Source organism: Halichoerus grypus, chromosome X, assembly GCF_964656455.1.
Source record: "Halichoerus grypus chromosome X, mHalGry1.hap1.1, whole genome shotgun sequence".
Classification (NCBI taxonomy): Eukaryota; Metazoa; Chordata; class Mammalia; order Carnivora; family Phocidae; genus Halichoerus; species Halichoerus grypus.
The window spans coordinates 123,446,801-123,463,078 of record NC_135727.1 but is presented as its reverse complement, the minus strand read 5'-3'; the positions used below and the strand labels follow the sequence as shown (position 1 = coordinate 123,463,078).

At 44.5% G+C, this 16,278-nt stretch overlaps 1 protein-coding gene across 8 annotated transcripts in view; it reads left to right on the top strand.

Annotated features, from left to right (window-relative positions):
* FRMPD4 (FERM and PDZ domain containing 4) overlaps positions 1 to 16,278 on the top strand; it is an 829,477-nt gene that overhangs the window by 286,290 nt on the left and 526,909 nt on the right. For 2 of the 8 annotated variants that reach the window (XM_078064504.1, XM_078064495.1), the window contains exon 1: positions 1,580 to 2,019. The exons of 4 other annotated variants lie outside the window; for them this stretch is intronic. In XM_078064504.1, the coding sequence (XP_077920630.1) occupies positions 1,988 to 2,019 (32 nt within the window). In that variant the 5' untranslated portion in view covers positions 1,580 to 1,987. Of the gene's footprint in view, positions 1 to 1,579; positions 2,020 to 2,970; positions 3,281 to 16,278 lie in introns of those variants that run through there. 2 more of the 8 variants (XM_078064500.1, XM_078064494.1) reach the window with 2 other exon arrangements.

The following is a 16,278-nucleotide window of genomic DNA, read 5'->3' as shown; positions in this document are numbered from 1 at the left end:
GGCTGAGCAGGGAGCCCCATGCGGCACTTGATCCCAGGACCCCGAGATCATGACCCAAACCAAAGGCAGACACTTAACTTGACTGAGCCACCCAGGCGCCCCAATAGCGTTATCTTTTTAAGAAGGGTATTCGAACTGTTCTCAGAAGGAAGCACTTTTTGAACACATGTTTTCCAAAGGCATTGCTTTATCTCCCTTTCCCCATCAAGAGCTGGTCTTGTGCTGCCAGATGTGGACACAGTGACGAGGGACAGTGTTGGTCCCCCCCCCCCCAGGAAAGGTAGGAAGTGTGAAGGGGCAAAATAGCTGGCGAATGTGAGGGCTTCACTGTCCTCACAAGCAATCTAAAGGAGGAAGAAAGATTTTGGGGATGGAGGAGTGGTGGGGAGATGGACAAATATCAGGGAGGAGCCCAGAGATGGAGCAGTATCCACTGGGGATGCTTGGCCAGCGCTGGTTTGACTGTGAATCTCATGAGCATAACATGCATTCATTCAACAGATATTTAGTAAGGTCTTTCTACTTCAAAGGAACTTTTCTAGGCATGTGGGACCCATCCATGAAAACAAGCAAACAAACAAACAAAACCCAAAACCCCTGCCCTTGTGGAGCTTTTATTCCATCAAGAGCATCAGACAGGAAGTAAGAGACAGTAGACATAAAAATAAATTATATAAAGCATTAGTGGGTGATAAGTGCTATGGAAACAAGAAAAAACCCCACAAAAACCAGTTAATGGGCCCTGGAATCCAGGACGGGGGTGGGGGGGCTCGCAATTTTAAATAGGCTTTTCAGAGGTGGCCCTTTGGAAGTGGTATTTGTGCAAACGCTCGATGTGGTGAAGGAGCTGTGCATGCCAGCCTCTGAGGGAAGAACATTCCAGGCTGAGGCAACAACTACTGCAAAGAGCCCAAGGTGGGAGGATACCTGCAGAGTTTGAAGAGCAGCAAGGAGGCCAGTATTGCTGGGGCTCAGTTAGCGTTGAGGGGGAGTGGAAGTGGGAGAGGGTGAGGTGGGGAGGAAGAGATAGGTCAGAGAGCTCAAGGGCTAGGCATCTAGGGTCTTCTCGGTCACGTAGGAGCGCCAACTTCCGCTCAAAGGGGAATGGAGCGCTTTTGCGGAGTTTCGATTGGACAAGTAACCTTATCTGACCCACATTTAAAACGCATCTCTCCGTCGAGTACATGGAGCGGAGATGGTGGCATAAAAAGAAAAGATTTCTGTTTTTTAAACGCGTTGCCTTACTTATAGGACAGGGTTGCTATGAGACTCAAATGCAAAAATGCTTTAAAAAAGGTACAGGACAGTGCAGACCCAAACTAGAGAGTTATTTTACACAGACAGTAAGGGGTTCAAAAGCCCACGTCCCTCTTGCCTCCTCCGATGATACGTGGTGACCCCGTTCACGAGATGAAACTAGTCTGTGTGCAAGAAGCTAAAGGAAAATTGATTCTATTTATTTCTTAAATCATGTAATTTTATGCCCGAGTTTCACATCATTTAGATTTTTTCTGATTGCTAGCGATTTTATGTTTCCTTTTTGAAAGAAACGCCTTAAAAAAAACAAAGTGCAAGTACTAGGCTCCCTCCAATACCGAAGACTTGAAATACAGCAACAGACCCGGAGAGGAGCAGAAGTCTGGGAACTTTAAACCTATTTCCTTTTCCCTAATCCCCTCCGAGAGCTAGAAGCGCACTGGCCAGATCCTCCAACATTTCGGGGGTGGCATCTTTTTCCTTGCAGTGGCCCTGCCATCAGGTGAACGCTTCTGGGTGGGAGAACACACACTTTGTGCAGCCATCTGACCTTCAGAGAGTCTGGGGAGAGATTTTAAAGGATTTGGGAGAAGAGGCCTTGAGATTCCAAGAGAAAGAACAAGAAAAAGAGGCCCGGAGAAGCCTGAGGCTCCGGGGAGAGAGAACTGAGTTAATGAAGAGGGCTGATTATCCAAGATAATTATGTAAAAGAGAAGGCTAGGAGTTCTACATGGCTGCAACTTGGAGTTTACTCTGCTTAAGGTGAGTGTTTATGTTTCCGTGGTTTTGTTTTTATGAGTAAGGTGGTTTTTTTGTTTTGTTTTGTTTTGTTTTTTGGTTTTTTCCTTTTGTACCGGCTGCTCAATTTGAGAAAGCATCTCAGCTCTGCCTTCCGACCCCCGTTCTCGTCCCTTCTCTTCCTTTGGATTCTGCAGCCCATTCATAACCGTCTCCCCCCTCCCCCCCCTCCCCGCTACTGGCTTCTGGGACCCTCATCTCCGGACCCCTGTAGTGAGAAGCAGCCGTGTGTGCCCTCGCCCCTCCAAATGCCTCCCGTTCTTATTTTCTTCTTTCTCCAACGCTCCCCCGGTGCTGCTGTCCAAAGACACACCTTCCCAGCCAGCCCAGCTGTCGCGTCTAGCTCCAGTGGTTGGGGGAAGCGGTGGGACCTCTGTGCTCTCCAAACCGAGCCCGCCGTGCTGGGCATCTCCCTCCCCTTCCCCTTGACAAACCACCCAGCCGGGATCATCCCTGCTCCTTCCCAATCGCTAGTTTTGTTTATGGAACATACCAAGGCTTTGGGCAACCTGCGGTTGCACGGCTCTCCTTTGGTTTGGGGAGGGAGGGGGTAGCGTTCACCGTCCCCGGTGTGCCCGAGACTGTTAGATCGATCTTTCAGATCTGGAGGCACACGCAGCTGGTGACAGGAGAGCCCCCCCCTTCCCCGCGGGTGGGGGTGGGGAGAGGAGAAGGGACTCGGCTTGGGGAAGGAGGCAGGGAGGCAGCTGCAGTGCCGCGAGGGGTGCGTGCGCGTGTGCCAGGCTCGCCCGCCACCTCCCGGCTCAGTCCGCGCTCCTCCGCACGCGGGGCAGCGGGGCCGGCGGGCTAGGGAGCGGGAGCAGTGCCCCTCGCCCGGGCCTCGCCTCCCCGGGGCGCCCGGCAGTCCCGCAGGCCAGGGCGCACCGCCCGGGCCACGCTCCCCGCCCCCGCCCCTCGCACCCTCCCTGGCCCCCTCTCCATTGAGTTTTCCAACACGGGCGCCCGTCAATGGTCCTGCTCGGGGATGCACACGCAGCTCACGGCCGGAGGGGGGTAGCAGCCACCGCCTCCAGGTGCGGGCTCTCCAGGTCCGCCGCCGCCACCCGCTGTCGCCGCCACTCGAGCCCCGGGGCGCGCTGAGGTCCCGGCCGGCCATGGGGCTGCCGTTGCTGGCGTGAGAAGGGGCGCCGCAGCCTCCGAGCTCGGGGTGCCCGGCTGCCTGCATGGATGTCTTCAGCTTTGTGAAGATTGCAAAGCTCTCGAGGTAGGGGCCGCGCCGGTTCATTTGCACCCAGGGCCGCCGCCGCGGGCAACTTGGTGCTTTATTTTGCGGGAGGCTTGGGGAGAAGCAAAAGCTGGAGAGAGCGGCGGGGCTTAAGGACGGACTGAAACGAGGTGGTCAGGGCCGCCGCCTTCAACTTATCTCCCACTGGCTGGTGGGGCTTGTGTATCCTTGGCTGTAGACCACACACACACACACACACATACACACACACACACAGACGCACACCCTCAGGCACACACCAATATTCATGACAGTTTGTTTTCCCTTAGGAAAAGCCCCACTGGTGCTTGGGGTCACATGTATAAGTCAGGGCCAAGAGAAGGGGGTTGTAATTGCTACTGCTAGGGAAAGCCAGAAGTGCTTAGAGTTTGGGTCCCTGCTTCCCCAGCAGCAGTGACCAAAAGTGGCCCCCTGGCCCCCACCCCCTAAATTAGACCTCCACACCCTGAAAACTCAGCTTGTAGGTTGACCTGGGAAGTTGTCCCGTGTTCCCAGCCGTGACCTAGATGCCGAAGACAGGGAGCCCGAAGAGAAAGACCTTTAGCCTTTCTTTGGGTAACTATGTAGTCCCCAAGCCGTGAAAGATTTAGAAATTTGCTTCCAAGTGGCCATGTTGTTGAAACAGAAGAGAAATCACCTATTCAGGCAGATTTCTCTGGCAGTGCTGCTAGAGGAGGCATGTTTCCACTTCGTGGCTGCCTAGGTGGTACCCGGTCAGAGCATTCGCCTTCGGTTCTCGGCCCTGCTTATGCTTCCAAAGTCTTCATCGAACCCAGGAAGTAGGTCTGCGCTTCTGCCGGTGTGGCCTTAACCGGGAAGGGCCTGCCAGGAGAAGTCTTAGAAGACCACGCTCCACCTTTTTCACCCACGTCTTTGGAAGGCTGAGCCTTCTGCCCCTTGAGCTTGGCTCTTCATAGCAGTTACCACCACGGCCTTAGGACGTAGACAGTAAGAGTTTTCCAGGATGTTTAGACTTCCTTGCAATTGCAAGAGACTAATTCTAGGATTTCCTCTATTCCTTAGTGTCAGGGTGGGCTGTGTTGATTGCACCAGACAGGCTGAGCAGCCTCAGATAGCCACAGTCAGAAATGCATGTGGACTTCGACTGGCTACATTACATTCGGGCCATTTCAGAAACATTCAGTCAGCATGTTGCCTTTCAGATGTGCCTTTCACCAGCATCCACAGGTCTTTATTTGTTCTTCTTGCCCATCTCTACCTTCCCTCTCTTCTCACGTGAGTCAGTCTTAATGTCACAGCAGATTTTCCAGGGAAAGGGCCCCAGTGTAACTTAGTCTGGGGAGACACGAGGCATACAGGTGATGGGCAAATATGTCTTTCTGGAGTAGCCCACGAAGAGGGGTCGCCCTGCACATCAGAAGACGGATATGTCAAACGGTGGTTGATTGTAGGGTGGCAAATGGCTTGGTTTCACGTCAGTGTCACGGAGGGCCATGGCTTCACACCTCTGTTCTGTTAACTTCCTGCATGTTTCTGCCTATGGCTGGTTTATAAACAGCTGTCGAATCACAAACCATGGATGGCAAACGGCTGTGAGCAACAGTTTAATGATTGCCTGGTCCCATCTGTGTGATGGACAGAGATTGCCGAAGGGAAAGACAAGTTCACCGGTGTCGTTTAAAGTAACCAAGATAGATTTTGGTGGCCTCAACTGCTAAGAGTGATAAATGTTAAAAAAACAAACAAACAAACAAACAAAAAAACATCGAGAGCCTAGATTTAGTCCTTAAACTTTGGAGTTTGGGAGAAGACAGTGCTGTATGTCAGTGAAAAGATGATTTATATTCATTTTACTAAATTCCAGCATGCCTTCGTGATATTCACAAATCTGAGTTTTTGCAAAACCCAAGCCAGGCTGTGGGGGATTAGTATCTTATTTTAAAGAGAGGTTAAAATTTAGTAAATGAGTGCGAATTTCACTTTCTGTCCTTAACGTGATCCAAATAGAGTGTTTATTCTAAAGAGAGGAGCTGCACATGTTCTGAGCTTATGTGCCCATTAAGAAATCTTTCATCCATAGGCATTCTTCTTGTGGCTCAGTGTGAGCTCGGCGATGGTCCCCAAGCTGAAATAGCGGTACGTGTAGAGGGTCATCAGCACGTAGAAACACATGTTGTGTGTGTTTTAAACACTGTTACAGAAATCAAGTTCTTTTCTCAAAGGTGAAGTATGAAAGTGCTTACCCTGCAGGATTTTCCTGATTTTTGAGTGGATAATCTTCCTAAAGGATTTAGCTTTGATCAGCGTGGTTACTTGAGTGCTTAAAATTCTCGTGGTTTAGAGGTGAACACACACACAGTTACCCCGGGCCTTCGCCTTGTCTTTGGTTCCCAAGAACTTGAGTTTCTAAATGCCGATTCGGAAAGCATTTGCTGTGGAAAGCATACCTGCTATTTGCTGAATGTCCTGTCTGTGAGTAAAGACACTGGTAATTACGAGAATTATTGAGAGAATATGAGTCCACACTGGAATTGACAGAGTATTTTGACTTCTCAAAGTACCCACTTTTAACCACTTGTTCCCAGGATCTCTGCCCTTTCAATCATGTGAAAAAAAAAAAAGCAGAATTCAAATTTCCCCTCAGGAATTCAGTACCACCTTACGGTCATCATTTTAAACCGATACCACCGAGCGCCAGAGTAGCCGGTGAGTTGTGACCCTTGATGGCACCCGTCGTGGGTGGCACGATGTATCGTGGTTCTATCTGGAGATGTTTTTTCTTGTTCTTCTAATTTTCTGGTTATTAAACTGTTTGATAGTTTACATGCAATTTTACTTCACTGTTTCCTTGGTAACAGTTATATATCATTTTTCATCCTTGTAGATGAGAGCATTACAGATGATTGCCTTATAAACCAGTAATAGTACAAAATAGGCATATATTTTTATTTTTACTGCTCTTTGTATCGACTATTTCATTTGTAAAGCAGATGTACCCTTTGAAATGTTTATAGGAGAATGCAGTTCAGTAGAAAAACATATGATTATGCCCCCTTTGCCTGAGGGAAGTGATGTGAAACCCAAAACTCATAGGGGTGTTATTAAACTGAGGGATGCTTTCAGGGATTGAATAGCTTAACTTCATGTCTCTTCTTGAGGCAAAATGGCACACTTTGAGATAATGATTGGGTCCCAACTGTTAATATGAAGATTATTCCTTATGGTGGTAGGTAAATTTGGAGGCTGCTTTATTTCACATTATCATGAGGTTGCATGGGCTATTTTGTGGCATATAGTGGTGAGTGATATCTGTAATAATGATTTTGTTACAAGTATCGTACGTTTGAGGAAGAATAAAACTATATATTTAGAGCTTCCTAAGATTCTTCTGTAAAACCTATTTAGAGACTACTAAACTTCTATTTTTTACCTTTACCTTATTCAGAATTAAATATTTCCTAGGGGAAAAGAGAAGTTAAGGAAGCAATGCAAAAGGTCATATTTTTCACATCTCCTCTCTTTTTACCTGAATAATTGCATCAATATTGCCGATAATAGTGAGCTCTCGAGGCTAGCAACCAAAAACCCCCAAAGACTCTGGATTTGAATTTTATTAGAAATGCTACTTGCTCATCATCCGAGTCCTTTCTGAGTTCTGCTGATTTTTGTGGCTGTCAGGAGGTGAAATGATGAACAGTTTCATAACAGAACTAGATTCCTGTTTTAGGAATATTTAACTCTAGTTTCCCAGGGGTTGCTAGTTTGCAGCTCTGAAAGTCTAATTGTTAGCAGTTCTGGGGGGAAGATGTCTAGTTCAGGCTATATACCATTTCAAGCATCTCTCTCTCTGTCTCTCTTCCTCCCTTCTCTCCCCTCTCCTCTCTCTTTCTCCCTTTCTCTCTCTGAGGCAAGTGAATTTCACCTGCTTGCTATCAGAATTTGATACAGATAAATTTCACCTGCAGTGAAATTTACTTGTACTTTAAATGCATGACGTCAAAATTTTCACTTTCTGCTTATGGACCTTACAGCTATTCATTCTCTCTTTACACACACACACACACACACACACACACACACACACACACACAGATGCACTGTTCGACTTTATTACTTTATTATTCCATTTGGAGTTTGCCATGGAAGTTTAGCTGTGAGAGAATATACATTATTGATGAGCTAGAAATTTATCTTTAAGAATTGACAACAAGGGCGCCTGGGTGGCTCAGTTGGTTAAGCGTCTGCATTTGGCTCAGCTCATGATCCTGGGGTCCTGGGATTGAGCCCCGCATCGGGCTCCCCGCTCAGCAGGGAGTCTGCTTCTCCCTCTGCCTCTGCTCCTCTCCTCATGCTCGCTCTCTCGCACGCGCAAATAAATAAATATTTTTTAAAAAAAGAATTGACTTAAAATCACTGATTTCATAGTTGTCTCAATAAAGAAAATTGAGAGCATTTTTGAGTTTTTGAGAATATGGCCCCCAAATCTACTAACCTTACCATCAAATGATCTTGAACTTCGGGAGCTAATCATAGCAAGGAAAGAAAAGTATAAATAGGTTAAACCAGGGGTTGGCAAACTATGGCCTGTGGGCCAAATCTGACTTGCTGACTGTTTTGGTATAGAATGTGAGCTAAGAATGGTTTTTAAAATTAAAAATTGTTTTAGTGGTTAAGAAAAAATCAAGGGCGCCTGGGTGGCTCAGTCGTTAAGCGTCTGCCTTCGGCTCAGGTCATGATCCTGGGGTCCTGGGATCTGGCCCCGCATCGGGCTTCCTGCTCAGCGGGAGGCCTGCTTCTCCCTCTCCCACTCCCCCTGCTTGTGTTCCCTCTCTCGCTGTGTCTCTCTCTGTCAAATAAATAAATAAAATCTTTAAAAAAAAAAAAAAAGAAGAATAGTATGGAATTAAAGTGTCAGTATTCATAAAGTTTTATTAAAACACAGCTAGGCTGGGCGCCTGGGTGGCTCAGACGGTTAAGCATCTGCCTTCGGCTCAGGTCGTGATCCCAGGGTCCTGGGATTGAGTCCTGCATTGGGCTCCCTGCTCAGCGGGGAGCTGGCTTCTCCCTCTGCCTCTGCCTCTCTCTCTCTGTCTCTCATGAATAAATAAATAAAATCTTTAAAAAAGAAAACACAGCTAAGCTCATGCATTACATATTGTCTGGGGCTGCATTCACTCTGCAACAGCAAAGTTTAATAGATACTAACAAGACCTTGTGGCCCACAAAGCCTACAAGATTTACTATCTGGTCTTTCATAGAAAGTTTACCAACCCCGGGGTTAAACAATACCTTGTCCTATTTTTTTCTTCTTTACATTACCAGCACATGTGTGTGAGCACAAGTATAACCAATTACACACCGTCAGAGGACAGTGAAGCCAGACACGACTTAAGGCAGTAAGGACAGATTTTGGTCTGTACTACAGTATTTTAATAGGGAAAAGAGTCCAGTGTAAACTCAACACAACTTCAATTTGTACAGAGGGGACTGGGCATTTTGGGATGAGCTGGAGCTCGGTAGAGGCGAAAGTGAAAGAAGTACCAAAACCAAGGGGGAGGTTGGTCCATGTGAAACTCATCCGAGTTTGCTAACTGGCATTTATCCAAGGTAGGCTCTACCCTCCCACTGAAGCTGGGAGACAGGGGCCCTATCTTCAGGTGTTGGCTGGAACAAACAGTAAATTCTTTTGGCAGCCTTGAATTTTCTCAGGCAGGCACTTTAAGGGGGGCTGGGCGGTTGGAGTCATCCTAGGGATGTGTGGTCGTGAGCTGTTAAGAAACTGAGTTAGTATTTGTTCAGGTCTTGGTAGACAAGGTTGAGGCCTAGTCGAGCAAGGGCTCAAAGGAGCCTGGCTAGAGTTTGGTGAAGGAGAGAAACTTTGCCAATACAAAATTTAGCATATTGAGTGCATGAATTCACTAATGTACATTCACAATTAATGTAGACCTTATCTTTATTTAAACTTCTGATCTCAAATTACTTATTTAACTGTTCGACGTCAACCATGAGAAGTGAACATAATTACCCTACTGGTGTTTGTTGCACCAAACACTTCTTTGGTCACTAGGTTGGCCCCCTTTCTTTGTGTTGGGGAGTTACTTGTGAGAGTGATGCTTGCCTTCCGTAGGCCTTAAAACTTCTAGTTTCACATGGATGGAAAAAGAATGGGCAATAATATTTGTACAGCCTCAACCGACATGTGCCCGTGAGCTGATAAACAAGTCCATGGGAGAATGCCTGGTATTTCCTTACAGTACACTTGAGCCATCTGGTCCTAATGGCTGATGACCTTCATTAATCTTTTTCCAAATGGAAAGAAAACTAGATGAGTGCGTTTAGTTGTAGGCAGAGGACTGGAAGTAGGCTGTATTAATTTGGAGTTGAGTTTAACCCAACTTTTTTATGATTTGACTGAGAGCATTGTAATGAAAAACCAGAGGCTACCTTTAGTCGGGCACAGCGAAAACATCTCGAAAGTGTGCTGCCTTGCTTCTGAGCAATTTAGGTCATTATGTACTAAAGCTGCGAAAACTATCTAGAAGAAATCTAAGCCTTAGTTTTAGATAACAAAGCTAACATTCCCATTTTTTTCCTGGCAAAGAGATGAGAAGGTTTTCCTGCCTGAATTCTTCTTTTAGAAATATATTTTCAAGCATGGTTTACAGAATTTGGCATACAATAAATACTCTGTACTAAATAATGAGCGAGTAAAGTTATACACAACCCATTCTTACACGTCTTGTGAATAAATTCTCATCATTTGTTTAGCTGAACAATTATCATGATCAGTAACTCAGAAATGAAAAGGAGTACATACATTAAAAATAAATGGCCTGCTTTGGGACTAGGTCTTGGAGAATAAACTTTTGTTTCTGTTTTGACCTTTGGAGCATTTATTTTTGCTGTGAGATGGTTAAAAAGTCACCAGTGTGGACTTCTAAGAAATCTGTGTGTTACTGCTATCAGCTCCACAAGCGAATTTAGGATTGTGCTAAATGGGTTTTTATAGACGTCAGGAAGTTTTTATTTTAGGAACTCCTTTTTGAATTATAGGAAAATACTATTGTTTCTATGGAAGAAATGTTTCTCAAGTTTGAGAAGGAAAAGTGATTTTCCTACAGTTACAGTTTACTATAGGGTTTTAATTTTTTATTGTGGTCGTTTTCCTATGTTCCATAAATCGTGTGAGGTTTGCTTAATGGAAAATGAGGACTTGATAATCTTCTGACAAAGATGAGCTTTAAAGAAAACAATAGGCCAAAGTTCATAAAATTGGTAAACTTGGTGCGGCATGTGTAGGAAGGAATGTATTTCCAGACTTAGCTGGCACGACCTTGGACTGGCGGAGGACGGACTGCTACGATGGAGAACATGAGGCCATCTGGCTAATTTGGGGCTGGTGTGCTGGTTCTGCATCGGATCGGACCGCTAACCGGGGTGACTTTACAACGGCCCTTCTAACTGGAGTCCAAGGTGCTTGTCTCTTACGAAATTCACAGTCCTCGTTCCAAGCCCTTCAGGTGTCCAACTGAATTGTGGCTCAGGGCAGTGTTCCCCTCTGTGGCCTGGGCCACCTGACTTGTTTACCTTGCTTTTATTTTTATGTGCTTATTTTAGCAGAGCTTTACTACCACTTTTTGTAAATAAGTTTTTATTGGAACACAGTCACGCACATTTGTTTGTGTATTGCCTGTGGTGGCTTTTGGCAGAGTTGAATAGCTGTGACAGAGACCACATGGCTTGCAAGGCCTACAGTATTTACTCTCTGCCCTTAACAGGAGTATTTTACTGGCCTTCCTTGAGCTCAGTATTCAAATTCCCCTTTGGGGCTAGAGCTGTGCCCTGGGTGTCTGCCCGTTTTGCTGGGATTGGCAAGGGTGGATATGGTTGGGGGGGGCACCTCACACCCAGCCAGCCTAGCCATCTTCTCTCTGGGGGTCTTTACCTCTTAGCACACATCATACCACTTGAGGGTGAATTTAGAAGTTTTCTTTTTTTTTAAAGATTTTATTTATTTACTTGAGAGAGAGAGAGAGTACTAGCAGGGGGAGGGGCAGAGGGAGAGGGGCAAGCAGACTCCCCGCTGAGTGGGAAGCCCACTCTATCCCCAGGGCCCCAAGATCATAACCTGAGCTGAAGTCAGACGCTTAACCAACTGAGCCACCCAGGCGCTCCTAGTTTTCTGAAGTGCGAAACTGATCCTCTATCTCTGTATTCCTTAATGTCCTTAGGACAAAATCCCCATTCTTTATCTCCACCCTATTGGGGTTGGCCCTGTCTTCTTTGGCCACCTTATTTCTGGACATTTGTGATTTTTCTTTCCCAGCCTTAACTTCCTACTTAACCCCCAAACACACATGTGCACACGTTTTTACACACAAGCACACACATACACACACGCTCACACACCCCTACCTCTAGCTGTGTTGAACTTTTATTTTTTTTAATCTATTTGTTTTTTATGTGGAGCTTTTTAGATATCGAGGGGTGCCCTAATGATATCACACCTCTGTGCCTTTGCATATGCTCTTCATTTTGCCTGGAACAGTCTTTACCTTGCCTCCTTTTCACCTGAAAAACTACTATTGTCTTTTATGTTGTAGGGGTTTTTTTAGTTTGTTTTGGTATGTTTGAGTTTTCAATCTGAGATTGTTCCATGTACACTTCTCCAACTTTCCAATCCTGGGTTAAATGGCTAGCATCTTCTGTTAGGTTAGATAGTCTAACTGCTTTAACGGATCCACCCCTCAGTTGTTAGTGGCTTATCTCTGCCGACTTGGAGCCCCAAACAGGTGTTCCTGATGGAGGGAGGGCTTCTGTGAGACACACTCAGTTAGAGAACCTGCGAGAGGGAAGCGCTCTCTCTCCTCTTCAGCTTGAGATTCACGGGGGCCCAGCCCATGGACATTCAGCTGACAGATGACGGGAGAAAAATGGGGGAAGACTGGCTGAGAGGTTTTGGAAGGCCCTGCCTGGAACTGAGTCTGTCATTCTGCCCACCTTCCATTTACCAGGACCCTGGTTACACCTAACTGCAAGGATCGCTGGGAAATTTCCTCCAGCTGTGCACCCCGTCTCTGCTGCACATCTTGCATCCTGACTTCACTGTAACAGTTATTCACCGTGTGGTAGAGTGCTCTTGGTTCCCAATTCTTAAACCCTTCCTAGATCCAGGCCTCTTCTATGTGGTATAACCGTTCCTCCTGCTGGAGGTGGAGTGGCCTTCCCTGCCTCATTGCTGTTGGGCTGGTGACTGGCTTTGGCCAGCGGAAGGCGGGCTGGGGTCAGAGTATCAGTTTTGGCAGAAGGCCTTAAGAGACAGTGTGCATTTCTTTTTTGGCTTCTAGCATTGCTGTAGCAAGAACTGCCTGGGGTGGCATGTTGGTCCCAGAAGCTAGATCTCACACGGTGTAGCAACATCCTGCAGACCCGTGAGCAGGAAAACATGCTGACTGGGTGGCTCAGTCGGTTAAGCGTCTGCCTTCGGCTCAGGTCATGATCTCAGGGTCCTGGGATCGAGCCCCACGTCGGGCTCCCTGCTCAGCGGGGAGTCTGCTTCTCCCTCTTCCTCTGCCCGCCCCCCCTCCTCCCGCTTGTGCTCTCTCTCTAGCTCTCTCAAATAAATAAAATCTTTTAAAAAAATTCTTTATAAATATAAAATACATAGCTACACATGCTACAGTTTAGTGAATGACTTCTTATTTAATTAACATTTAGATCATTTCTAGTGTTTTGCCTTGGATGAACGCTATGATGCAATAAATATCTTTACAGCTAAGTCTTTGGATTATGGACATTTTTTTATGACATTAGTAATAGCATACTGAATATTTCAAAACTCATAGAAGTCAGAAGGTAGTTTGAGATGCCATTAAGTGACACTCAAATTTTATGCTAAAATTGTGGGCATTCTAGTTCCTCATAGGTATTAAAATTGACAAGCAGAATTTGTCCTGGACGTGAGCCTCATGACAAGACATGAAGCAGTTGGTAATGGGGAAAGCTTGAGTAATGGTGGTTGGAACTTCAGGTTGATTTTGAACAAGTCAAGCCTTTGTTTCCTCAAATTGTACAATGGAGAATTTGTGCAATATTCTCTCTCAATTTAATTCTATTTCTAAAGTTCCATCATTTTTCCATAGAATAAGCAAATTCTAAGAAATATATCTATGAAAACTTAGATTAAAATAGCATGAAACAATATGCAGTTGTAAAAAGTAAAGAAAAAAAGAACATTCTATGCTGTGATTTAAAATGATCTCCAGAATATTTTAAGTGAAAATAATAAATTATACAACAATAAGCATGCTTGTATTCATATAAAAAATACTGAAAGGATACATAAGAAAATAATAAAAATATTCTTAGAATTGGGGGGAGGTTAAGGGGCACTTGGCTGACTCAGTTGGTAGAGTGTGGGACTCTTGATCTCAGGGTCCTGAGTTTAAACCTCACGTTGAGCATAGAGTTTACTTTAAAAGAAAGAATGGGGAAGATAGGGAGAAAAGAAAGTTTACTTAGACAAAAAAAAAAATAAATTGGGTAAATATGATCCCCCCAAATATGTTAAAATGTTGACAAATTTGCTCTAGATGAAAATATAAATTGCTGGGGTGCCTGGGTGGCTCAGATGGTTGGGCGTCTGCCTTCAGCTCAAGTCATGATCCCAGGGTCCTGGGATCGAGCCCCACAATGGGCTCCTTGCTCAGCGGGGAGCCTGCTTCTCCCTGTCCTTCTACTGCTCCCCCAGCTTGTACTCTCTCTGTGTCAAATAAATAAATAAATGAATAAAATCTTAAAAAATATATATATAAATTGCTAAGTCAGGCCATTCTAACTTATAAGTTCCTCGTTTTCTCTATTTTGAACTAATGAAATAAGAGATAATTCAATATATTAAGGATATATATCTGAAAAGTATAATAGAAATTTCAGATCTATAAAATTTTCATGGTAATTTTTATTAACAAATGCAGATAAAGCTGGAAGATGGTATCATTTAAAAAGTGGTATCTTTTTGTATAGAATTGAGTACTCTGAAGCAAAATTTCTTCAGTTTCTCTATCTAGATCAGCTTTTCTCTGATAGGAATAGAAACAGAAAAATATTTTTCTTTTGTTACCTACCTCCCAACAAGGAATGCTTATTTTATATGTTTTTAAACTTAAATTTTATTAGTTTTTGACAGCAATACTAAAAATCCTATCTTCGGATAATCTTCCACTCATCAAAGGGGACAACCTGGTGTGTTTTGGAGAACCACATTCTGGGGATGTACTGATGGATGTTTCCTTTAGGACTGTAATTTGATTATGATGCCATTAGTTCATAATTTGGCTTTCCGGTTGAGATCATGTTGACAGGCTGAAGAATAGAATGCTATTTAACTAAGTTGATGGAACACACGCAGGAGGCAATAAAGTGCCTAATCCTTCTCTACTGGTTAATTCTTTAGTTGACCTCACTTTAGTACTATTGTGGTCATGTATAACTCCCTAAACTTCCATTTATCTAGAATATAGTGATGTGTTCAATCAGATCGTCTATTATAGGTATATGTGTTAACATTTGTTGAAGACCATCAGAACACAAAAAGATACATGCATAAAATGATACCGGGGTATAATTCATAGTTTTCTTTCTTTTTTTTTTTTTTTAAGATTTTATTTATTTATCTGTCAGAGAGACAGAGACTGAGCAAGCAGGGGGAGCGGCAGGCCGAGGGAGAAGCAGGCTCCCCGCTGAGCAAGGAGCCCAATGCGGGACTCGATCCCAGGACCCTGGGATCAGGACCTGAGCCTAAGGCAGACGCTTAACCACCTAAGCCACCCACGAGTCCCCATGGTTTTATTTCTGACCTTGAAGTCATTTCCGATTTTTTTCCTGTGTCCTAGTTAGGGATCAAGGGCTGGCAAACTATAGCCTGTGGATCAAATCCAACCTGTTGCCTGTGTTTGTATAAAGCTAAGAATGGTTATTACAGTTTTAAATGGTTCCCCTAAATCAAAAGAAGAATAATATTTCATTACATGTGAAAATTATATGAGAATGAAATGTAAGTATCCATAAATAAAGTTTTATTGGCACACAGCCATGCCCATTATGTATTGTCCATGGCTGCTTCCGTGATACAGTGGGAGAGCTGAATGGTTGCTATGGAAAATAGATGATCCACAAAGCCTAAAATATCTCCCCCCATACAGAAAGTTTGCTGAGCCTTGTCCTATGTTATCAAGTATCAAGTGGTGCTTGGTGAGAAGGGAAATAAAAATAAATATGTAGATACAGATTTTGATATATAAATATTTTTATCGTTTTGGGTTTTTGGAAATTCTGCATAAATGGGATGCTAGACAGTATCACTTTGCACTTACAGATGATTCTCTGTATAACTGTTCTTACCGTGAAAAATCCTGTCTCTTCTCCAGTAGATTTTAAACAACTTGAATAGAAATCATCTAGTAGGGGTGCCCAGCTGGCTCAGCTGGAAGAGCGTGCAACTCTTGATCTCGGGGTCCTGAGTTTGAGTCCCACGTTGTGTGTAGAGATTACTTTTAAAAATATTTTATTTTTTTTAATTTTTAAAAGATTTTATTTATTTATTTGACAGAGAGACACAGCGAGAGAGGGAACACAAGCAGGGGGAGTGGGAGAGGGAGAAGCAGGCTTCCCGCTGAGCAGGGAGCCCAATGAGGGGCTCGATCCCAGGACCCTGGGATCATGACCTGAGCCGAAGGCAGACGCTTAATGACTGAGCCACCCAGGTGCCCCTAAAAATATTTTAAAATTAAAAAAAAAAGAAAAGGGAAAAAAACGAGAGAAATCATCTTGTAAATGGTTAAATCCTCCTGCTCTGCTTGCTTTCTTTCCCACAAGGAAGATGTAATAACCCACACATGCTATGTAGTAAAGGATTCGAAGCAAAAAGCTGATAAACTGTTTCCCCTTTGTCCACTGGTTGTTTTGCTATGACAGGTGGATGCTTTGAAGGAAAGTATAGAAACTACACTGGAAAA